The 23,867-nt window shown below is 40.4% G+C and overlaps 2 protein-coding genes across 7 annotated transcripts in view; one reads left to right on the top strand and one right to left on the bottom strand.

Moving 5' to 3' along the window:
* The first annotated feature begins 112 nt into the window (after nucleotides 1-112).
* On the top strand, nucleotides 113-17,020 carry CDV3 (CDV3 homolog). Of its 4 annotated transcripts, XM_068204978.1 has the most exons (6): nucleotides 113-597; nucleotides 2,994-3,073; nucleotides 5,221-5,363; nucleotides 6,272-6,434; nucleotides 7,488-7,537; nucleotides 7,917-9,777. In XM_068204978.1, exons 1-6 carry the CDS (start codon nucleotides 361-363, stop codon nucleotides 7,931-7,933), a joined length of 690 nt encoding a protein of 229 aa, XP_068061079.1. In that variant the 5' UTR covers nucleotides 113-360; the 3' UTR covers nucleotides 7,934-9,777. The 4 variants fall into 4 exon arrangements, with proteins under 4 accessions (XP_068061079.1, XP_068061088.1, XP_068061071.1 ...); XM_068204987.1 differs by lacking the exons at nucleotides 7,488-7,537; nucleotides 7,917-9,777 and adding an exon at nucleotides 14,298-17,020 and having other exon boundaries at nucleotides 114-597; XM_068204970.1 differs by having other exon boundaries at nucleotides 114-597; nucleotides 7,488-9,777.
* The window catches only part of TOPBP1 (DNA topoisomerase II binding protein 1), a 25,510-nt gene continuing 18,412 nt past the window's right edge, over nucleotides 16,770-23,867 (bottom strand). For 2 of the 3 annotated variants that reach the window (XR_011004128.1, XR_011004132.1), the window contains 5 exons: nucleotides 22,955-23,069; nucleotides 22,277-22,444; nucleotides 21,229-21,365; nucleotides 20,223-20,312; nucleotides 19,797-20,091 (listed from right to left, as the gene is read on the bottom strand). Coding sequence is in view for 1 of the 3 variants with exons in the window: in XM_068204958.1 (XP_068061059.1) it covers nucleotides 19,122-19,265; nucleotides 19,611-19,772; nucleotides 20,223-20,312; nucleotides 21,229-21,369; nucleotides 22,281-22,444; nucleotides 22,955-23,069 (816 nt within the window). In the remaining 2 variants the exon portion in view is untranslated. Of the gene's footprint in view, nucleotides 19,266-19,610; nucleotides 19,773-19,796; nucleotides 20,092-20,222; nucleotides 20,313-21,228; nucleotides 21,370-22,276; nucleotides 22,445-22,954; nucleotides 23,070-23,867 lie in introns of those variants that run through there. The other variant, XM_068204958.1, reaches the window with a different exon arrangement.

Genomic DNA, 23,867 nt, shown 5'->3' with positions numbered 1-23,867 from the left:
CCTCCCGCGCCCGCCGCGCGCGTCCTCACGCGCCTCAACGTCAGCGCTTTTCGCCCCTTTCTGGAGACACCCCCGAGCGGCCGGCGGCGCTCATTGGCCGCGGCGGGGCGGCGCGTGCGCGGTCAGGGGTGCGGCCCCGCCCCGTCTCCCCTCAGCCCCTCCGCTCCCTGCGGGCCGCGTCAGGCGTGGGGTGCGCGGGCCGCCGGGCGGGCCCGGGCAGGAGCCGCCGCCGCCGCTGCAGCCGCAGCAGCAGCCGCCGCCGCAGCCGGGTGGCTGCGCTCGCCGAGCAGCGGGAGGGTCGCGCCGCTCGTCTCTTAGCCCGGGCCGCCGCTGCCCTCCTTTCCCCGGCCGGCCGCCGCCATGGCGGAGACCGAAGAGCGGAGCCTGGACGACTTCTTCGCCAAGCGGGACAAGAAGAAACGGAAGGAGAAGAGCAGCCGAAGTGCCGCCGCCGCTGCCGCCTCTAGCGCTTCTAACGCCGGCTCCAACGCGGCGGGCGCGGCCGCGGGGACCCCGCGATCGACTGAGGGTGGCGGCTCCGGGGCCGCCTCCGCCTCCAGCGCCGCCGGCGGCTCCTCGGCCAAGGCGGCGAGCAAGGTGCGGGCGGGGAGGCCGCGGGTTCCTGCCGGCAGGGGGCGCCGCCTCCGCCCCGCCATGCGGCGCCCGGGGCCGTGCGGGGCTGGCGGCGCTCCCGGCCCCGCCCCGGGGCCGCCGGGCGGGCGCTGCCGCTGCTTCTGTTGCTGCTGGCGGGGTGGGGGGAGCCTTCGTCGGCAGTCCTTGCCCTGGGGGAGGCCAGAAAGCTGGGCCCCCTCCCGCTCTGCAGCTGCGGCTCAGCCCGGCACTCCCTGCCCGGTTTCTGGGTGTTGCGGCCGGAACCGGAGGTTTGCGTCAGGTGCCACCTGGGGCCGTGCAGCGTGGCGTGTGGACCTTGGCGATAAGATTCCCCCAGAGTCCGCCGAGCTCTGTGCCTCGTTGCCAGGAGGGTTTTGCTGCCAATACGTTTTTTCGGGGGATTGTTTTGTTTTTTTGTGGGGTTTTTTTTGGTTTTGGTTTTTTGGGGTTTTTTTTTGTAGCATATTACAGTGAAACCATGAGAATGCAGGAGAAGCTTAGGAGTTAGTAGCTCTCTGTTTCTTCCTCCGTTCTTCCTCCGCCCTTGTTCTTCCTGTCTACAATATCAGCACTGAAGTAATGCAGTTTAAACCAGAAGTAGTTATAAGAGCTCTAATGCTGTATATTTTTAAACGAATAATAACAAATGCTCTACTGTTTTCTGATGGCTTTACATTGTGGCGCTTGACACATGCCTTACCTTTGTTATACATTTATCTGCTGTAAACCGGACAGATAGGACCCAAAAAATCACTTGTGCCTTTTATCTCTATTTCTGGTTTGCTTTTTTTGCCTCTTGGTATTGTTTTCCTTTGGAGGCCTCAGCACGTAGGAATCTGGGGTTGCATTCCCTGTGTAACTGCTACCAATCGAATCTTTACCCCTATGACATTATACTCTCAAGAGTGCAAAAAGATGGCTTGTGAAAGGGCTTTTGGAAGTTAGATACCTTGCTTCCTTCATGCTTACATAGAGGATCCGTGATTTAAGGATAGTATCTTGTTGGGCTAGATTGATACAAGAGTTCTAATGTTGTATATTTCAAAGTGAATTTTTAGAAATACTCTCCTGTTTCCTATTGTTGTTTAACCTGGGGAGCTTGACAGGTGCAGTAGCTTTCTAAGTAGATAAAGGTCAGTGCTAATCTTTCAGCAGCTCATTTGCTTGCAAAATATCTGGCTTTGACTAAAGCTAGTACTTGGATTAGAAACAAAAGTCATTAAATGTGAAAGGTATGTTAGCTTGGAAATTAATGTTTCCATGGAGATGGGGATGTAAGAAAACTAAAATATTTTAGAACTGTAGACTGCAGCTCTTCCAGAATACTGAATCTTCAGCAGACAGTGCAGTTAACATGAGGTCATTTCCTATTTCTGCTGTTACTCTAAAGCAGGTCAAAGTTTTTCTGATGGAGACCGACTGTGAAGGAGAGCCCACCACAGGGCTCTAAAAGCAGCTTTATTCTCAGCCGTTCAGTGGAAAGGGGACTGTACCTTTGGCAGACTCTGCTCACAAGGTCTTCCTATTTGGTTGAATATAGCTGCATTTCACATAGAGTGTAAGAATTAGGTAAACTACTAATTTGGCTGCGTGTGTCTTAAAGCTGGGACTGGGAATATGGGAGGACTGCTTATCTGTTCTGGTCCATTTTTGGTCTGACTTAATAATCCCAGACTCTCCTTGATGACACAGTAGGACAAAATTGTCTCCACTTAGGTGAGTCCCTCTTTCCCCAAACAAACTCCCATTTTAAACCCCTCAAGTGGTTCTTTTGAAAGATACACATATTTTGTGTACTAAGATTGCTGTGGTTTTGAAGCTGACCTTTCTACTGTTAAGAAAACACTGTTTAGGAAACAAGGCTGTGAATGTGAAAAAGTCAAATGTACTATTATTAATCTTTGTCATAAATCCACTGTAAGGTATTCCAAATGTTCGTTTTTGTTTGCCTCATGAAATAGGTGATGGAAAAGTGTATTTAAAGCTTTATGTGCATTCAAGTCTCCTGTTAGTGAAAGGGAGGGGTCTTGCTCTTGTGTTGCCCTGTCATGACTGCAGGGTCCTGTTCCATACTTGGTTGTTCCTTGACTTCCTGATGTGTTTGTGCTGAGGTGATGTGGTTTTCTTTCACTTGAACGACTTTTTGCTGGGGCATTTCTTAGCTGTTCTTGTGAGTTAAAGTTAGCTCTCAGGTGTATCCCAGGTGACACAGTAATTTAGGGGATGAGGGTGTGCAGTTCTTTCCCCTCTTGGCAGCAGGGCACACAGTTTGGTTTCTTCTGGAACTGTACCTTCACCCTCAGGTTTTTTTTTTAGTTATGTTCTTCTTTTCTACTTTGGTTACAGAGAAAGTGATAACTTATATTTTTCTCTTCTTACAGGAAGAGGATGATTGGAAGGAGTTTGAACAAAAGGAAGAAATTGATTATAGTGGTCTTAGAGTTCAATCCATGCAAATAAGGTACTACTTTTTCTTCTTTTTTTTCTTTAGTATAATCCTTACCAATGTCTAAAAAAGATGAAAGGATGGGTTTTTTCTCCAGAGCTGCTTCCATGGAGTCCAGTTAAAGAGAGGCTTGATAAGTTTGCTACTGGGTAATTCAACTTTGACTAGTCTCTGCCAGAGATTTTTCTAAATCTCTGTTAATACTTTAGATCTATCTGTTTTGTTTGGGAGTCAGGATTTTTTTATTAAAAATGCTTAACATTCTGCTCCATAAAGATAGTCAAGTAGGAATTTCTCAGAGTAGTGCAGGATAGTAATTCCCATTGAATCATTTGACCACTGTAAGGGTATCTGACTCAGTCTACTTAGCATCTTCAGTTGGGGAGCAAATTCCTGAACCATTGCACTTGTATTTCAAAAAACCAAAAATACACTTGGTAAAAGTAGTGTCTCATGATAAGATCCCACAGGATTGTGTTTATGAATCTAATCCATGATTCTTTGTTTTTTTATTAGACTTTTCCTATTGTTTGGTGTAAAGTAAGTCTATTTATGTCTGTCCTGGTTAAAAAAACTTATCAGGTCAGAAAAATGGGTTTTATGATCTCAGTTGTAGACTGAGAATGTCAGATAATCCTCATTGTCCAGGTATTGATGTTCCAAATAATGTCATCTTAAAATCAGCCTACCTGTAACCTGTGCAATAGATGCTTTCTTCTGTTTGAGCAGGTCTGACATTTCTGGAATTATTTACTCTTTTGGATCATAGCATTTCCCCCACTCCTTTCAGTTAACTAGTTCTTAGGGCCATTTGCATTAATTTGTCCCACAAGCTGTCCATGGCATTGAAGTGTCACAGCAGATAATCACATGTCCACTTAGACAACCAGTGAGCTGCAGCTTGACTGACTGCTGGTGCTGTTTGACTGAAAAGCCTCTACTTTAGTTTTCCAGACAAAGGCCAGCATTCCAAATATTTTTCATGCTGTTGAAGTTTTTGCCACAGGATTTTGTAACTATTCAATTAGTGGATTCAAGGGAAGAGTGGAGAAGTAAATAGAATTAAAACTCACTAGAGATTATAAATTATCCATCTCTGGAGGTCTCTTTGATGAAACAAAGATACAGAGTGTCTGGTGGGGGTGGGATGCTCCCTGTGCTTCCTCTGCTGTAGTTAAGTCTGTAGACAGTGCTTCTGACTATCATTTAAAATAAGGTGTTTAGGCCCTTGGGCCACCTTGCAACTATGGTTGTTACTATGTTTGGATGAACAGTGAAAGGCCATTTACAGGCATTTTTTTTCTGTTCTCTGACTATTACTTACACAGAAAGCTTACACAGATCATGCTTAGTAGGATATGGTGTATTCTAAACTTCTGAATTCACATGCTGCTGTTGAGATCAGTGTCTTGATTCTTTTTAACATCCTCACCCTCCATATCTGTCCTACTTTACCACACAGCTTTCTGTAGTAGCTTTGGCCAGCAAATTATTTTGTGTGTCTGACTACATCTATGCAAAATAAAATAGTCTAAATAAAATACAGCCGAGCTTTTGCATTGAGTCTATGTTTAAAAAAAATTACATTTTTTTGTCTTGTGCTTCTTTTTTTTTTTTTTTGCCTGCTTTAAGAAAAGAGATCTGAGTTTGTTTGTCGATTGTATATTACCCATACATATAAGGGTGTTCCTTAGGGGATTGTGGTTATAGGAAAAGTGATCTCAGGACTTCATTTCTTTCAGCACTATTCCACTATTTCTTCCTCTTGACTAAAGCATTTTATGGAAGCTGGACTTGTAGACCTTTCCTGCTTTGTCTTGTCATCCCTTCCAAATGCATGACTGTGTTAGTAGAAAAAAAGCCTTTCTGCTCAAAATAAGATGCCAATTTCTCTGATCACTTTGTTCAAGTTGAATTTTTTAAATTATTATTCTTTTAGGAGCTTTTTTCCTTTTCAGTTGCCAAGTTATGTAGCAGCATGCCAGAAATTGTTTCGATGGAATTGCTAGTACAGTGATTACAGGACTATGACTAACGTAGTCTAGTTCAATTTAGTATCTTCAGCGTGGCAGCCATGAAATCTTGTCTTAGGGGATTGTGTAATCTCTGGCAAATCTTAAGCCTCTGTTTGTAAGGTGCTACTGGTTATTTTTCTCTTACAGTGAAAAAGATGATGATGAAAGTGAAAAAAGAGAAGAACCTGGTGACAGTTGGGAAGAGACTGGTGGTAGTGGTGGTGTAGACAGATCATCTGGTCCTTGGAACAAGTCAGCTCCTGCACCAGCCCCTGTTGTTGAACCAATTGGTAAATTAAATTCAGACTTTTTTTTTTTTTCAATCAGAATCTGTTAGATACTTTAAAACACATGTGGAAGGATTTTTTGATTTCCAAATTCAAAATAGGGGGAAGCATTCTGTCTTTGCAGGAGATCCCTCTGTTTTGCAGTCTGTAAAAAACCTGTTGGAAGCATTTCTGTTGATCTAAAAATGCTGCTTTAACACTTTAGTGGATGTTCAGACAGTATCTGATCTATTGTGACCATTAATAGGACACTTTTCAGATCAGTTCTTAAAATGTTGAGAACATGACATTGCAAAATTGATTTTTTTTACTAGGATAGGATTCTGTTTTTTTTATTAAGTGTAGTTTATTAACATCAGTGAAGATAAACTACTTAGTTGTCCTCTGAGTTCAGAATATTCTTTTCCAATGAGAAATTAATTGAAAAATAGCCTATGTTCTTTCTCATTTGTAAAGGAGGTAAACCTAATTAGTGTTATTTCATCTTAGATTTTTACCTTAAGTGCAAACTATTTGGGCAGTCCCCTCTGCATCTGGAGAGGTGTTTTAAATAAGATTTGGCATCTGTATAATTATGTGTTTAGTTCTGTTTTAAATGTGTATAAATTGTTGCTAATAAATTGCAAATGAGAAACGAAGTCCTCATTACTAGCTTGGATTCCTTAAGCTTTGTGAGACGATACACTGGATCCACGTTTCAATTTGACTGAGTGTAGGTTAAGTTAGGTGACACCTGGTTTCCTGCCTTTTCTAAAACTTGCTTCCAAAACTTAAAAGATGGAAAAACATTCTTGTAAGATTCTTTTCATTTCTTCTTTGTGGAGTTCTGTTTGTGTGTTGGTTGTTTTTGGGTTCTTTTCAACTATGAATGCAGCCTTGTTCTTATGTGTGAATCTTGTTGTTTTTCCTAGTTACAGAAGCTCCAGAACCGGTGCAGACTGGTGGCGTGTACCGGCCGCCAGGTGCCAGGGAAGGCGGGCGGCCACGGAGAGCACAGCAAGGACCACCAGAGATCTACAGTGACACGCAGTTCCCCTCACTGCAGTCCACCGCCAAGCTCGTAGACAGTCGAAAGTAAGTGCATTCCACTGATTCTCCAAGAGATTTCTAACTGCCTCCTCTAAGTTCTTATTTTGTCCTAGTGCTTAAGCCTGAATATTTCCAGAGAAAAGAAATAACTAAGGGGTGATAAATGTATTGTCCAACTCTGTTCCTGTGAAATAACTTTCATAGGATGTAGCCCAGTGAGATAGCCAAACAAGACTGCCAGTTGTGTTCTTTGATAGCTGAAAGATTTCACCAAATATTTCTGCTGTTGACAGCATCTGCTTCCCTCAGAAACTAGACTAGCCATGGTGAGGCTCTGTGTTACTTCCTTCAGCAGACAGATGTAGAAGTCCTGAGCTTGCAGCCTTCTTGTTAGAGATGTGGAAGTGGTTTAACCGGAGGAGTGCAGTACAACTACGAAGTAATACACTTGCTGTTTGAGCTGTGATTTGCAGAGATGAGCTCCCCCAGTTTTGCTGAAGTGTTTTGTATTATGTGGTCCTGAAGACTCCGGTCTCACCCTATCTTTTAATCCTGATCTTCCTATAACCTTATTTCCAGTAGAAGAGATGGCTAGGCCAGTACCTAATTCACTTGGGGGATTTGGGATGGTTTTTTGTTACTGTTTTTTTTTCCCTCCTGCTTGCTATGTTACTGTTTAATACAGCTTAGGAGAAGCTTTGTTTCCTCTGGTTTTTTTTTTTTTTTTTTTTTTTTGGTGTAGCAAAGGAGACATGCTGTTATTGATGCTTTGTGATTTGAATGGTGCAAGTTGAGCCAAGATGAAATTCTGAATGAGTGTTCTAGAAAACTACATCTGCTTTCTAGAACCTATTTTTCATAAATGCACTTAAATTTACTTTGAGACTGTTAATGTAAACTGTACTAGGTGTACTTATTTTGGAAATAAGATTTAAAAATATTTGCTTGGGAACATTTAGGTGTTCTGTTAAACTCTAGATCTTAGTGTTTGTTCTGTGTTTGTAATGTTTTTGTTGGGATGGGGTGGAAATGGACTAGAAATTCACAATTCACAAATTAGTGATAAGATATTTACTGATTACATTTATTTTCCCTTAGGGATAAAGAAATGGAGAAGAGCTTTGAAGTAGTAAAATACAAAACTAGAGGTAGGGAGGAGGTCTCAAAAAACCAGGCACTTAAACTTCAGCTAGACAACCAGTATGCTGTGCTTGGGGATCAGTAGAGCTGCACACACATTACAATTAAGGAATGCTTTTTTGGTAACCCTTCTACTAAGGTAACTAAACTACAGCTAACAGCTATGATGAACATGCCACCTTATTTCTGCTGGATCTACTGCAGCAAGTGCAGACTGCTTTGACATAAGTGATTGGTTCTCCTGCACTGTGGAAGCATATGTTGCAACTTCTCCATTGGATATGGGGCAAATTAATGTAAATGATTGAACAAGAGTCATCAGTGTGCTTTAATTGCTCAGAAAGATACCTACAGCCAGTGGTCATTTCAAAATCTTTTTATGTTCAGATACTGAGCCTTCGTAAAGGTTGACTACCTCAGACTTGATGCACTCATTGTGGACACCATGTGGATCACAACTTCTGGAAGAGAAGGTTACAGCTGTTTTAGTGGCCATCTGAAACTTGAAACCAGCTCTACTGGATTCCTGCCAGAAATCCTGCAGAAGTCAGCCATTTGGTTCCAATTTGCTATGACAAAGATTTAAGTGACCTTAATGACAAACCTGTTCATTCCCCTTCTGAGGAATCCTGTCATGTGTAGCCATAGCCTACTAGAGACTGCTGGAGCGTCCCATACCACTCATAGTATCCAAGTCCAACAGAGCTGTAGTTTGTTTACCTTTCTAGAGTGCTGTACGGAAGTAACTGCAAAACAAATTAAAACTCATTCAGTATCAGATTTGAGGAATGATGGGTTTGAATGGTTTGTTTGCATTAGCCGTTTTCTAAGTTGTCCAAGTATTTTTTTCTATTATCCACAAAAGAAATGCCTGCCTTGTTTCTGATATCAATTTGCAGTATATTTAAATAATGGTAAAATGTTGTAGTGAAATAGGGTTTTATTTTGGTTTTTGTCATGAAGTTTGTCTTTCTCACCCTAAAGCACTAAGACTTAGCATTTTGATTTGACACAGAGGTATCCATCCAGACTCCAACTACAGTCTTCAGAATTTGTCTTTTAATAATGAGACATGTGGCAGTAGCGATACTAGAAAAAACTGTCTTCTATCAAAAACAATTATTTGTTTATTGAGGAGTGATGCTTACTTGATAAACAGAAAAACTTAATATACAGAGAGATAACTAGACATAACTAAAGCTGCTAAGCCTGATTTGTTTGGCTACTTCTGTGAATCATGCAGCTGTCTGAAGCAGCAGTCCTCCACTCATAAATGGTGTTTATTCACAGTCAGAAAGTTTGGTAATGATGGAAGGCAGTGACTTCTTAAAGTTACTTAATCTAGTGGAAGTAGGCAAAATGGCACTGGTACACTAGGAATACAGAACATTACCTGTAACTGTTTCAGTGAACCAAATCTGTCAAGTACCAGAAGCGTTCTGCTGTAACTGTTTTTCTCTTCTCTGAATTTTTACATCAGAAGCAAAATGAAGTACAATAGTGGTGTGCTCCAGTGTTGAGGTTTCTCAGAGTAAATGCCAAAAAATAGACCCAACATCCATAAGAGTTGCCAATGGCAAGAAAAACAAGGGAACAAAACAAAGCTTGCTTATGTGTCAGAGTACTGTGTATGTGCAGAAGATAAGGATAGTTCAGGAATCACCCAGTTGGGTTCCCTTTGACTAACTGCTGACTTGCTTTAAATTTACATCTCTGAGGTCAATGCAGATTTTGCTGTTGACTTCGGTGGGGCTGGGGTTTCACCTGGTTCTTTTGAGCACAGACTAAAACTGGCCTTGCCCTTGCAGAGTTAACTGTCCATAAAAATTCTGCTAGAAGCTGCTATTAAAGAGAGGGCTCAAGAGACTATTCCTAAAGTTGGAGACTTCATTTGGAAACAAAACCCCACTGAAAGACTGATACCAATACCTTGGACTCTGAGCCATGTATCTTCCTTGAAAATCCATTGTTGCCAGCAAAAGTGTTGTTGTCACAATTTCTGTGGAATTCATGGTAAATGGACATGTCACTTGATGGGGTAGAAAGATGTGAAGTCTTATGCTTTTCCTGATGCTCTGAAGAGATTGCGATCACTAATGCACATGAATAGAGTTTTAGTCTCCTGTGTGAAGGGTAGATGAGACTGTCCATTGTACCACCTATATTTGAGGTTTTTGGGCGTGAATCCTAGCAGTTCAAGAAAACCCTGTAAAAGTTTCAAATCAAATAAAATGGAAATACACATGGATTCTGGAGTCCAGTGAGTCTTTACGTTTTAGTTTGAGCTCATGACTGTACAATAGCAGAGGAAACAGCATTTGGATCTCTTCAGGGATAGGCCTTGGAGCAGGCAGTTGTCCTTATGGTCAGGTGGGCTCTATTTCAGAGCTTATAGCAGTGCATATCAGTAAAACTTCTATTTATACATAGAAGTTTAGTTTGCTACTTGGCACAGTGTCTTCTTGCTCCCACCATAGAGGACTGGTTTGAGATTGTGAGTTGAGTGTGAATAAAGCTTTGATTTGCTTTTCACTTAAAAGTACCTCTGCTGAATTAAAAAAATGGGGAAAAAATTTAACCTCTGCATAGCTGCTACTGCTGGAGCCCATCAGGTACTGATAACTAAAGTTGTTTCTTTGGGGGCTTCTCTCAAGCATATCATTCCAGTTTCTTTCTGGAGGCATAAGGAAAAAAAATCAGAAATGCAGCAGAATTCTGCAGTACAGAACGTTAAACTGATTTAAATAAGTGTTTCTCGTGTTACGTATAGCTGCCAGCAGCTTTCAAAATGCCACTTGTCAGCTTCTTCTTCGTAATTGCTCTGCATGCCTGAAATTCTGAGTCAGTCCTCTGCAGAAGCTTTGGAGACTCTTCAACTCCAACTTTATCCTGGTTTGTTGTTGCTTTTATTTGAGGCATGCTGAGAATGTCCTTTTCATTCCTTCAAAATGCTTGTTGAAGGCTTATTCCATAAATGAAGGGTTGTGAGTTGTAGAAATGAGATTCTAGATACCAGTCCATATAATGGAGTTGTGTACCACTTCAGGGACTCTGTGGCATGTGACATGCTTTTATGGTGGGTTGCTTTTTAATTCCCAATTTAAAGGTTCTGTTTTACTTTCTCTGGCTGAAAATAAAACATAGCCATAAAGTTACCAGCTTGCTGGTAGAACATGGAAATGTCCAGTGCTTACTGGGAAAAGAACAGTTTGGATTTGTGTTTCTCAGTGACACAATCTGTATTTAAGGATGTTAAAAAGCTAAAAACCAGGTAATTTTATTAGACTTCTCAAATGCCTACTGTAGGTATCTGGAATCTGTATTTACTTGAGCTGATGATAAATATAGGAGAGGATTAGTTTTGCCCCTGCCCTTCTCTCAGACTTTAGCTGCGTCATGTTCAGTCTTATTCACAAATGAAGAGGAATTGACAGTTAAAAATGACTGTCTCCTGTTACTTCAGTTTTGTATTTGTGGCTAGCTTTGCCAGTCATGTCCACAGTAACGTAGATGAATTTTTAATGGTAGCAATTGTGCTAGAGGTCTGACATGACAGGGAATAGGGCTTTTGATATTTGACTGCATGTGTCAGCTCTTGGAAACTTTGACCACACCATGACTGAGACCCCTGTGTTGTTCAGGTCAAGTAAACACAATATAAATTTGATTGGGCTGCACATCATTGGAGTTTGCTTATCTGAGCTTTTGCAATAATTGTAGCTTTTGCCTTTCTAATTTCTGCCTGTTTGAGCAGTTTGAAACTTGCTTCTGGTTTTCTTTCAAATACCCTAACTAAAATGGAGCTGGGTTTAATAGGGCTTCATGTGCTTAAATAAGGTTGCTTACTTACAAAGTAGTACTATTATTCTCTCCAATATTGACATGGTCAGAAATTTATTCTTAATTGGCCCAAGAAGCTAAATTATACCAAAACCATCTTGAGTACTATATTATCTTTATAAACAGCCACGATCCAGGTTTTGTTACTGGACTGTAACTTAGTTCCCAAATTCTCTCTCGCTGTTTTCAGCTTTTAATGTTACAACTTGTTTTTAATGATAAATAGGGGCTTTTACGTGGCAGTATAAGAAAATAATATGTGTACTTCAGGTATATGAATTAGGTATGTACAGAGGGAATGAAATCTGCCATATAAGTGCAGATAAACTCCAGAAAAAGTTAAAAAGACAGCTTGTCTGTATTGAGGTTAATAGGAGAGGCTGCAAGCTCTAGCAGATGCAGGAAGAAATGACAGCAGAAAACAGAACTGGGGAGTCTTAAGTCATTACAATTGTCTATCTACAGTTTGGTTTCTCAAGCATCACCTGTAGTTCTGCCATGTACTGTTTGAAGTGAAATAGAGCAGGAAGGAAGATTAATAAATAAATTAGGGAGAGTGGAAATTATGCAAATAAAACATAGGTGCTGTAAGAAGAGAAGGGATTAGGAGGGCTGTTTTCTAAATGATAGCTTTAAGTGCATAGCCTGAGGCAGGGAGTGGAGTGTCAGATGTTGGATAGTATAAGTGCTGTGTGGGTAGGCACTGCTTGCACAAATGACAGATTCATCTGACTTTAAATCAGCAAAACTGTTTAAAGTTCAGTACTTGGGGAAGGCAGCCCATTTTATTTCTTCCTTTCAATGAATTGGGAGAATGTGTTTAAAGAGAAGGTAGGATTTCACATTGGTATGAAGCTGACCTGTTGCCTAAAGAGAGAACTGAGGACAAATTTCAAGATGGCTCAACAATCCTCTTAGGAAGTAAATTGTGTATTTAAGAAAATTATTTTTCACTTCTGCATGCTTAAAGGCTGAGATATTGTTTCAAATAGTTATGAAGACTTTTTTTTATGAAGTAATTTCTAAATGGTACATACATCATGGGTTTATCTTCAGTTGCTTAAGAGTATGTGTGGATGCAGCAAGGTTAATGAAGTTCAGTGTTTACTTCAGCGAAGTTCTGCTTAGCCAGAATACAAATACTAAAAACATATCACAGTATTAATGAGTCACCAGGAGTAGAAGTGTGTCTGGAATATTGGATTGGAAAGTGTCATCTAAAACAACTGTGTGCACTGAAAAGAAGCCAAGCCCATTTTGTACCAAGAGCATGGGAAGCATGGGACCAAGAGAGTGGGATTTGGCCTAGGTTTTCTACTGAGCTGCTATGTTCACATAATTTAGTTTCACTTTGCCTCAGTTTCCCCAGCTGTACCAAAATAACCAACAACCTACCTCACAGGGATGTTGTGAGGCCAAAGCTGTTCTTTGTCAAGGGCTGGGGCTGATGGAAGGATCTACAGAGGACTAAAAATCTTTATTAAAAGATCTTTATATTAGCTTTTATTATAGTATTTTAATACTACTTTGGCACAGGCTTATTTCTATGGAATGTAATATACATCCTATTTAAGTATTATGTAATTTGGCTTCTTTTAGTATGTATGAGTAAGGAAGAAGTTCAGGCTGAGCACTCAACTGGTATTTCCTCTATTCAATTATCTGTGCAACCCAAATGGCATATTAATATAAGGCTCTTTGTTTTTATGTGGGACATATAAAAATCAATATTGCTTTATTATGTAAACCCCATGACTGAAATAAAATCCTGCTCACAGTTGATAGCCATTTCTTATAATGTGGCTGTTTTAAAGTTTGTTCAAATCATGTAAACCAGAAATGTTCACTCCTGATACTAAGGGGTATTTTGTCATAGGAATGTGTTTTTCTTCTCCTCTCCATGTGTAAACACTTTTTCTTGCTCTTCATTCTTTCTCTTACTTAAGTTGAAGTGGCATGCAGATACAAGGGAAATAGGGAGAGAGAATAATCTTCAAAACTTGTAAAATCTGGTATTAAGGCAAATTGTAGAGGAAGGGAATGAACAAAAGGGAAGTAGTTGGCCATGGAGGGGGTTTTATGAAATAAACAAAGGGAAGAAATTATCAAAAACTTAGGTGTGAGTGAGATAAGCAGAATAGGTAAGAGGAAGGAATACAGATAGAGCAGAGGCGATTATCCTACTTATTATCTCCTGATTTATCAGTTAGCTGCAGCTGAAGTAACATGAAGTAGTAACTTACAAATATGCTTTTGTCTGCTTTTGCTGGTGATTTCAAGGTTCGTTGCTTAGCTTTTACAATGGGGCTTCAAATAGAATCAGAGAACACCACTGTGGTGGCCTGCATGCAGACAAATGAGAGCTCTGGTAGGTCCTGGACAGAAATGAGGCCCAGCAGTTACCTTCTCTTATTGACATTTTTATCATTGCAGCACCTCTAAGACAGTTGTTAATGTGTACCAGTTGTGACAGTTCTCTGTCAGAAATTATTACTGTTAAACTTCAACAAACTCTGGCAGTTGCATCAGAGAAAACGTTTAACTAGCTGAATAATAAGCACTGCAGAATAACATAGGGCTTTTTGGAATACTTATGATGATGATGGTTACGAGTGAAATTAAGGTCCATCTATTTATTGGTAGGTGGCTTAAAATGACTTTTAAATATGCATCTTACATGGTGGGAAGGAGAATTGCTTTTAAGATGTTTGTCATCTATCCCCCTATTAACAAATAAACTACCTTAGTTTTACTGTCCCTCCAGCTCCAAGGAGCTGCTTCTACCATTCTCTTACCACTTTCCTGCCTTATTTTTCTAATGTCACTTTTTTAAGGTGCTGAAGAAACAGCAAATATTCATTGAGATTATCACCTCTAAGAGAAATAGATGCTGTAATATTTTTCTGTATTGTTCTGTCTTTAATACAGCCTAACATCTTATTCGCTTTCTTGACTGCAACTACACAGTGAGCAGATGTCTTCATCAAGCTGCCCATGGTGATGCCTAGATCGTCCCCTTGAAAGATCACAACTAATTCAGACTCATGTCACACCTTCTACCAGAGCATGTATGAGTGGTTTAAAACTTCTCCAGTATTTATTGCCTTGGTTTTTCCTGTTGACAACTCACCTGCCCCTGATTTGCCAAATTTACAGAGTCATTTAGAATATCCTAGCAATCACCATCAACCCAGTAACTTCCATGGGGATTGGCTTTTGCCATATGATGTACTGGTCTTCAGTTTCATGTGTATAATCCACTCTTCTGGTCAGTGAGTAGCATGGCAAGCTCTTACTAATTTTTGTTCAATCTGATGTTTTCTATTCCTTTTCATGTCTCCTATCTTCTGTACTGAATTTCCATTCTAGCTCAGAGCAATGAAGTCATCATATTACATCTGCTTTATTTCAAGTAACTTGCCTACAGAAAACTGTTAGTTAAAATATTGTCATAAGCTTCTTTTTTTAATTAAACCACTTACTCTGTATATCTTTCAGAGTATGTACTTTATAGCAAAGGGATTCAAACCATAAAAACTGGCTGATAGAACAAATTTATTGAGCAAAAGGCAAAATATGCATATGGTCTCCCAGAGCTTAACTTCACTGGTTTCATTGATTTATTTCTGTCACACAAGGTCAGTTTCATTAACATTTGATTTGAGATTAAAGATCTGGGATCATTTGACATCTAGGTGTGACAGCCAGAATCAAGTGCCAGTGAACAAGCCCCATAGAAAATTGTTTTAAATTTCTGTGTAGTTCTCTTCTTTGTGCCAGAGATGAAGCAGATGCATTACTATTACTTAGTCTCTGACCAGCAACCACATGAGCTCAGCCATGCTCAATCTAACATATCTGGAGTAGTATTTAACTGGATATTGAAACTGCATTACAGTATTTGAGATGAAGCAAGACTGGAAGGCAGTCTTAGTCTTTGTGGTTTGTTTCATCTCTTCATGCTCATCGTCTTGTGCTTTAAAGAGCATGGAGCTGTAAATGACGTTGTCTTTAAGCACTGACTGCATTTCCCAGTCATGTTATGTTTACAGATACTAAAGATGGGTCTAAGGGCAGACTCAAGCCTGGTAGGATGTACAGCCTGGCCCTTGAGAGCTGTATTACCTCAATTATCAGACTACCACATCCTAGAAAGCAGCTGCCTTCCAGTACTAATGCTATACTGGGTTGAGAACAATGTACCTTGGATTTTGCATCCAAATATCTGTATCTGTTAGGTGCTCTATTACAGCAGTACTCTGTCAAAAAACAGTTGTGGCTGCTGGGAGATGATTAAGTTGGCCAAGGGGAGTTGAGAGTTTTTTACTTTTTGAGGGGAAAACAGCAATTTTTTGAGGGGAAAATAGCAAATGAATCCGAGAGTTGTTAGAATGTAATACTTCATAGCCTCTCCCATGCCTCGAAGCCTCACCTCTGCTGGTACTCACCAAAGCCCTGTCTTGCCACTGTAGCTCAGTACTGTTACTTACTAACTGTCCAGTAACTTTCAAGACTGACAAGTTCTTTGACCGTGCACTGTGTCTCTACTCTGGGAATTGGGAAAAAGGCAAAGTAGCTTTGGAAACTGGCATGACGGTGTTTTCTAGGTAATGGGCTCCTCAGTGTTTTTCCTGGAACTCAAAACTCAGCAAAAAAATCTCTTGATTTGACCTCTCTTTGCCCTAGAGTATTCCCTCCTTCTTCTGTTCATCTACATTATTACCATGCCAAGGATTTCTTAGTAAGGTGCATGAATTATTCACCACTTATTTAGAAAGCAGCAGGCAAGAACTCCTGAGTCTTGATCATGCTACATTGTTTTTGTCAGGGCTGAAGTATCACATACATTGCAAAAATGCCTAGCGAGTAAATGCAGTCTCCTTGAAGAACTGAAACCTAGAGAGTCTCAAAGGCTACGCAGGAGCCGAATTCCCATGGAGTACAGCAAAAGGGAGGCAGTAGCACTGTTCACAGTACAACACAGCTCCGCTATGGAAAGGAGCAGGGTTGCATGACTGGTAATCTAGCTTAAATAAAACTGTCTTATCTGGACAGCAGGATCTAGCCTAAAGCATTTTAATTTTTTTAAATGAAGATATTACTGAGGAAAGAATTGTAAGAGGATCTCTCTCTAAGTCAAAAGGAAAAAAAACAACCTGAATTTGTTTTCAACACATACCAGAATGCCTCAGCACCAGACTTAATGTGAAGAAATTATGGTAACTGTGGGCTCAGTGTAGCGCAAAAAAAAAAAAGAATTATACTGTCTGGCTGGGAAAATGGTTTGGCTAGGAGCCTATGGAGCACAGCAGAAACTGTTTCAGTAGAGTTCAATATGATCTGTTTCTGAGAATCCCACAGTTAACACAGGATCGTAAGGGTGCCTGTATATTTATATAATTGTGTTAACAGTCATAACTTAAGTTCAAAACCTGAGCAATATATATTTTTGTCAGTGGATTTATCTTTTTTTTTTACCCTGGTTTACCTATCATGGCTTCCGCATATGACAACTTCTAACTGTGCAGTGCACACACCTGTTGTCCTTTTTTCCCATGGTAATGGTATTCAAAACTCTGTAAAGCACTTTCATGATGTTTCCTGTGAAGAAAGCTGAAGAAAATAAATTTATCTTAACAGCACCAACTGAATTTCCATCTCCCAGGTTTGTCACGCTTGTGTTGTGTTCCCCTGTGTGTGCCATACAGACAGCAGTGTGCTGGATGTTCGAGGCCCAGCGCAGAAGAGGAGCTGGCTCTGGCTGGAACAGCTGCTTTCTACTTCTGTTCCCCCAGCCGTCCCTCACTGTCCTGCCTCAGCCCTGGCTTTGAACCAGTGTCCACAAAGGAAGAGAACACACGTAGCACTCAGATCCCAGGTTACTGGTTTCACTGTAGGTTGGTATGTGCCTGATTTTAGCTGCTCTCCCTTCTGCCCTGCCCCAAGATTCACAGCAGCTGTAGGAACTGTGTGGCTCCAAGACTTCGTTTAAAACTTAACTTAAGTGGGTAAGGGAATGGGGTTTTATCTATAAAGTGAGAATACCAACACTACCCTTCCACAGCAGCTTCTGGGGGGACGGGGAAGAAAAAGTCACAGGAACCTTAGCTCTTGCCTGGTAATACTCACACCTATTTCAAATGCCTGCAACACAAAGCAGCACTTCAGAGGTAGAATAGTGAAATACACAGTTAATTCAAAGTTAAAGTTAATTCAAAATGTGATGTAAGGCACTAACAGCAGCATTATTTTCAGTATGTGGACTTGGAACAAATTGGAGATGTTTGATGTCCACATATACCAAAAAGCATCACACTGTTATAAAAAAAACACCCAAAAGCAGGTGGTAAGACTGTAGTCACTGCAGCTCAACATAGCAGTCTTGTCACAGCCAAGACCCCAGTGATAGGGGCACAGATTTCACTTCTTTAAAAGAATCAAATCCCTCACATTCATTCTCAATCCCTTCTGACAATTCCTTCAGGTCATCCTGATGGCAGGTTGCAGAGCTCACGGACAAAAGATCTGCTGCACAAACGTAGGAAATCAGAAACACAAAGTACAGCCTTGCACATAAAGACAAGCTGCTTTCCTGTTCTCTCTTACCTGGAGACCCCACGGCTCAGGTGCCTTGTCCCTTCCCCAAGCAGCAAAAGGTTTGTTCTGCCCAGCCCAGAGTGAGTCTCCAGGGCTTAAATGCTTTTGGCTCAGTCTTAGATCTGCAACAAATATTGATGCAAACCCTTTCTAGAAAACAGTATTCAGCAGCTAGAAAATAAACATAAAATACACCTTGGCCTTCAAAACAAAAAAGAAGTAAATTAAATAGACTTCAGTGTTACACGTATTCTTCCAGACAATTCCACTGGTCCTGTGCAACTGGATGCTGTACTCTTCTGTTCAAACTGACTGTAGTAATTCCAGCTGCTTAAATACAGCTCTTCAGGTTCCAAGAGAGCACTTTCGCCCAGACTAACACAGTGCACTCACATACATGAAGTTCCACAAATGAAGACCCAGACCCACTGTTACTGAAAAGGTCAAAGACTTAGTCAAGTATTCTGGTTGTCTGACTAAACATTTCCAGCTGCCAGAAACTGAAGTCTTTGTCTGGCTCTGGATCCTGTCACAGACTCAAATAGGGAACGTAGTCAAGACAAACTTCACCTCTTGGGTAACAGAATTGTTTCTACAGTTGCTGAATAGATTCATTAGCATTCAGAAAGGCAGCAACAGCACCTGCAATCTATAGAAATAATTTCTTACACCCTCTATTAGTACAAAAATTTACAAGCCAGTTCTTTTTGTCCTGTTTCTCTCTTCCCTTCCAATACAAAATACCAAAAGATGAAAAAATAATGTAAAAATCTAAGTCTATTACTGTAAGGGAAATGCAATGGAATTCTCACCAAGTGATATTTTCACCACAACACACAGATAAAAGATGTGATAAGCATTTTACAAATTATTTTCACACTATTATTATACAACTGTGTCCACAGACAAAACCACTAGTCTAGTGATGGGATAGTTTGGACATGTATGTTTTGGATGAATTTTTGCCATATTTTTACATGCTACTGGTAGCCAAAGCAATCTTTCCTATAAGTATTACTGCAAATTTATTTTAATCTCAGGACAAGTTAGAAGTGAAACTCAAAGCTTTTAATTTTTTGGGCAAGAATGAAAAAATATAAATATGTATTTTAAAATGTACAAATTAAATGTACAAATTAAAAACAGAGAATATGCTTAGTGTATTCTGGATCGCTTGACTCTGCTCATTTCTCCCAGTGCTTTTCTTTTCTGGGATGATCCAATTCCAAGATCTGAGTTATTCTGAAGGTAAGACTCAGCTTCTGGCAGGCAGTAAGACTCCATAGGGGGAGGTGGATCCTTCAGTATAGAAAGCAAAAAAAGAATGGGTCAGCTCAAGAAGAGCAGCTTCTGAGATAACAGCAACAACTCATTAGTTGTCTAAAACTGAAACAACAAAACAAACATTATAGACCTACATTTTAAATACATTTTGCAAGCAGCTCCCGAGCCTGCAAGATATCCCACTGCCAGCACCAGAACAAATCATGTTAGAGCATAAATTTGAGGCCACAGATCAAAGCCCTCAGCACAGGCACCTTGTGGCCACAATTCCTGGCAAAGGAGGCCCATGACTGGTAGAGAAGCCATCCCCTGCAGGGGGCTGGGGCAGTGTGGCAGGTGGGGAGCCCAGGGTGTACCCACCTGGATGAGGTAGTCAGCGATGTATTCGGGTTTGAGGCAGTTCACTCCCTGGGCTGCCGCCTCTGCCACGTTCACCCTGGCCTCATCTGGCTTCAGCTTACTGAAGTCAGCAAAGAGGTGAGTTGCTTCTTTAAACAGAGATGCAGAATGGCCAGAGAAGACCTACAGACAAAACACGACCCACAAAAGTTTAGTTGTGTTTCTTCCCCAAGACAAACGCAGTTCATGACCTTTAATTTCACTCATCAAACTAACAGAAACCAGTGGGAAATCAAATAGCATTTACAGCTGCATTCTGTACCATCACATGCCTGTCCAAAAGGGTGATTCTTCCCATCAGAGCAGGGCACAGAAATTCTATCCTCAATTCCCACCAGCAGTACTGACTTGTGTAACCTCAGACAAGCTGCTCTGCCTGACCACTTGCAAAGTGAAGATGACAAAGCTTTTTTTCCCACCCTTTGACCATGTCTCAGCTACCCTGTGTAAGCAATTTTATTCATTAAAGACCTTTTACTCACATGAAAAATGCCCAGCACAGAGTTAAACAGAAAGAAAAAAATAATTAAACAAACATATATGTATTTCATTTTTTTTTAAACAACTACATACTTTTGCTCCTCCCGACTGAAGAAGGCGTCTGAATCCTGCTTCCTTGGTTTGATCAACATTCAGGATCACTTTCCAGCCACTGAAAGCTCCCTAGATAAATGACAGTTCAGTCAAAAGTATTCTGGTACTGAAAAAGTACAGAGATTTAATGGGTCTATAATTTATCCCTTTTGAGACTATCCATCAGATGAAGACTTGCAATTACCTAGTTTTGCCATTAAGTATGCATGCCAGAAAAGAAATCCACAGAACATACAGCTACCAGGCCCTTCTAAGGAAAGACCCTTGCAGAGAGTGTGCTTTCCAAAACACCACTGTGAAAAATTTATTTTAAAAACCCCCAGTAACTTGGAAACATCTTCCCCTGCTCCCCCAGGATGCACTTGGTTACAGTAACAGCACAGAGGGCCAACTGGTTGCCTCCTAGGAACACTCAGTGTGGTTTCCACATAGGCAAAGGGCAAGGGGGATTTGTTACAAGCATTCCTTTTAAAAAGGTTACTGTAAAACAAACACCAGATTTTTCCTGACATAACTGAAACATCAACTTTCAATGAATACTCAACTGTAGTGCCTGATTTGAGAGGAGTTGAAAGGCTTTGGGGAGTTCAAGTCTCTCTTCCAAAAATTTCACTGAAAGACTATGAAACCAATAACCAGTTTTGGTTTCCTAACAGAGCTGAGTTAGGTTAGCTCTCCAGTCAGAGCTCTGAAGAATAAACATAATCTTCCTGGCTGAGGGACATTTACATACATAAGTAGCCACATTGCAGCCTTGCAAAACATGAACACTGATTCAGAGGAGATTAAGACTTTTAATATGCCATCACATAAACTATTTTAAAAAACAAAATTACTTAACTAGAATATATCAAGCCAAGACACTTTGTTCTTGATAACAAGACAGGTTACCTTCCCCTGACAGTGAAGGTGTTAGTTTCTTGGTGACAATCCCTGTCCTATCCATCCACACTGTACAGCTTACATTACAGGAGTGTCTATATACCTCAACAACACCCGTTTCTTGCTTCCCTTTATGAATTTTTTTCCTCCACCTCATGGCTGCCAGTGCAAGCTTCTTCTGGTTTACGTTGATTCCAGACAAAACATTAAGTATGGAGTTACTTCCCCACTCATAATCTTCTTCCTGAAACAATCATAAGCTTGAATTACAAAGCAGTCCTGCCAGCTTTATCAGCAGAAAAATAGATTTTAAAAACCCACACCAAATGGAAAATAAAACCCCCTGAAACAAATCCCATCTCACTCTAGCTATATATATATATATATGTATGGATTTTATCTAGCCAAAACAGTTCTATGTAAAATTAGAGATATGGCTCTGAATTGCACATGTTTATCTAAATTAACTCATGTTTTCTGTGACATCAAGTCTTGCACACAACCTGATTCCTCTTGCAGTTACATCTACAACAGAATTCAACAGCAGGACAAAGCATCTCACTACACTGGATACCACTGATTATATTTCTGCAGTGTCTTCCAAAACAATTAAAGTTAGTTTTAATGCAGATAAGGATATGAAGCTGTCTACAGGCATTACTTGAAAGTTAGCCTGGTCAATGTAAAAGAACTGTCTGACCCAGGCGAAGTGCAAAATTAACAATTAGGAAGGCATCAGAAGAGGCAGAGTTCAAAAATATTTACATACATGGTTATAAAATCAAATTATTTAAAAATAATCTATGTTTATTTATTGAAAGAATCAAGATTTTATTCCTGGTTTAACAAGAGCCATGTAAATTTAGCTGATAACAGTGAGAACTTACCAAAAGGTATTAAAAGACTCAATTTTAAGAAACAAATATAAAAAGCGTAGGTATTTCATTTATCTTATATCAGGAGTTTGGTGCAGGGCTAGTTTTCAGACAAAGCTGGCCAAAAACCTCTCAGATTTTGGATTCTTTAAAACTCCCATGGCTTGGGCACCCTAAACTAGCAATTGATTTTGTGAAGTTGTCTTTCCCTAGAAGTGCACAACAAAAATAAATGCAAAAAAGTCAAACACACTCATGTCCTAGTGCTAGGGTGACATGCCTGAACAAAGCAGCCAGCTCCTCTACACGCCTCCAGGTAGGAACGATGAAGCACCCACTTTCCAGCTGCCATCGAAGCCAAGAATTTCTCATTCCGAAGAGGATGTCCCACAACAATGTGTGTGCAACTCGGATCAAAGTACTGTTTCTCAAGTACTATTCCACCTTGAATTGAGGAATTAATTGGATTCAAGTTATCTAAGTGTCATGCTGTACACAGAAAGGATCAACTCAAAGTGAGAATTATTTGAATTCGGACAAAAACTCAGCTCAAATTTACACGGAGAGTATTCTCATTGAAATGACATGGGCAGAAGCTGCTAGGGAGGGAGAAGCAGCCAGGAAAGAGTGGCTCTGTAAAATGCCACAGCAACACAGACAGGAATGAGAGACACCAGAAGAGAGCCCATCCTGGGCACTCCCAACAGTAAAGAATGAGGCTGTTGTAAAGACAGCTAAAAGAAAACTATCAGAAGACAAAACCATTGCTGTTTTATGGCAAAGCTGATTGCTCGCACAATAACACTATATTCAAAGAATTGCTCACAAGCACAGAAAGCCATAAATTTGAGACCTCATATCTGCTGAGTCACTAACAGAAGCCCTTTCTTCTCCCCAATAAGCCACAGCTGAGCAGACACATACTATTCTTTGCATTTCACAAATATCTGGTACCTAATTTCTCAATCAGATGGCAGTAATCAAATCTTTCTTGAGGATTAAGAGAAGACAGCTGAAATTTACGAAGTTTTTCTGTTTCTTCATCAGCTTTCTCATCTTCAGGAACAACCTAGAAATACAGTAACAGATTTTGAAAATAAAGCAGAACGATTAGGTTGACAGCTGACTATTTCTTTGCCAAATATTCTGAATTATTAATATATTAAGTTTTCTTTTAGCTGGGAAAAGGAGAATCAAACCTGTCAGTCACTTGACAAAAAGCTTGGATCTTATCATAACATCCTTAGGCTCCTGCTTGAACATCCTCTTGGTTCCCCCTTTCTTCAGGGCACAGCTGAACTAATCTGTCGTAACAAGTAATCTTTCATTCACATCCATGGAATGCCAGGTTGAACACATGAAGAAATCAGCACTGATCAATCACACTGCCTAATTCATTCACTTTCTGTCAAGTCAGAATACTATCTTCTTTGAGGGCCTTTCCACTAACATGACGCATTATACCTCTGAAGACAGAGAGCTGCTGAAACTTTGAGCACCAAGTGACACACTGCAGGTGAGACTACAAGGTCATTTTCCTTTCCCTTTCCAAGTTCAAAATAAAACAGAATTTTCAACCAGGTTTTGGCAGAAAAATAATTTCCCATTTGTACCTAAACATAAAATTCTAGATACCACCAAAGAAACAAAGGCCTAATTTTTTTTCTGTCATCCTAACATGGCTGGAGGAGATCCAAGTAGTACACATAGTAATTCTTCACTCCAAAGCCTGCCTTAGCATTCCAGCACTAACTAATGGACAAAAAACTTCATTTGTCTAAACAAACAAGCTTGATTTTTTGAGCAAACATTTGTTAAAAATTTCAAAGGAAGGGGGAATATTGAAAATAATAGAAAAAAGAGACTA

The sequence above is a fragment of the Anomalospiza imberbis genome, chromosome 1 (genome assembly GCF_031753505.1).
Source record: "Anomalospiza imberbis isolate Cuckoo-Finch-1a 21T00152 chromosome 1, ASM3175350v1, whole genome shotgun sequence".
Classification (NCBI taxonomy): Eukaryota; Metazoa; Chordata; class Aves; order Passeriformes; family Viduidae; genus Anomalospiza; species Anomalospiza imberbis.
This window is presented reverse-complemented; position numbering and strand designations above follow the sequence as displayed.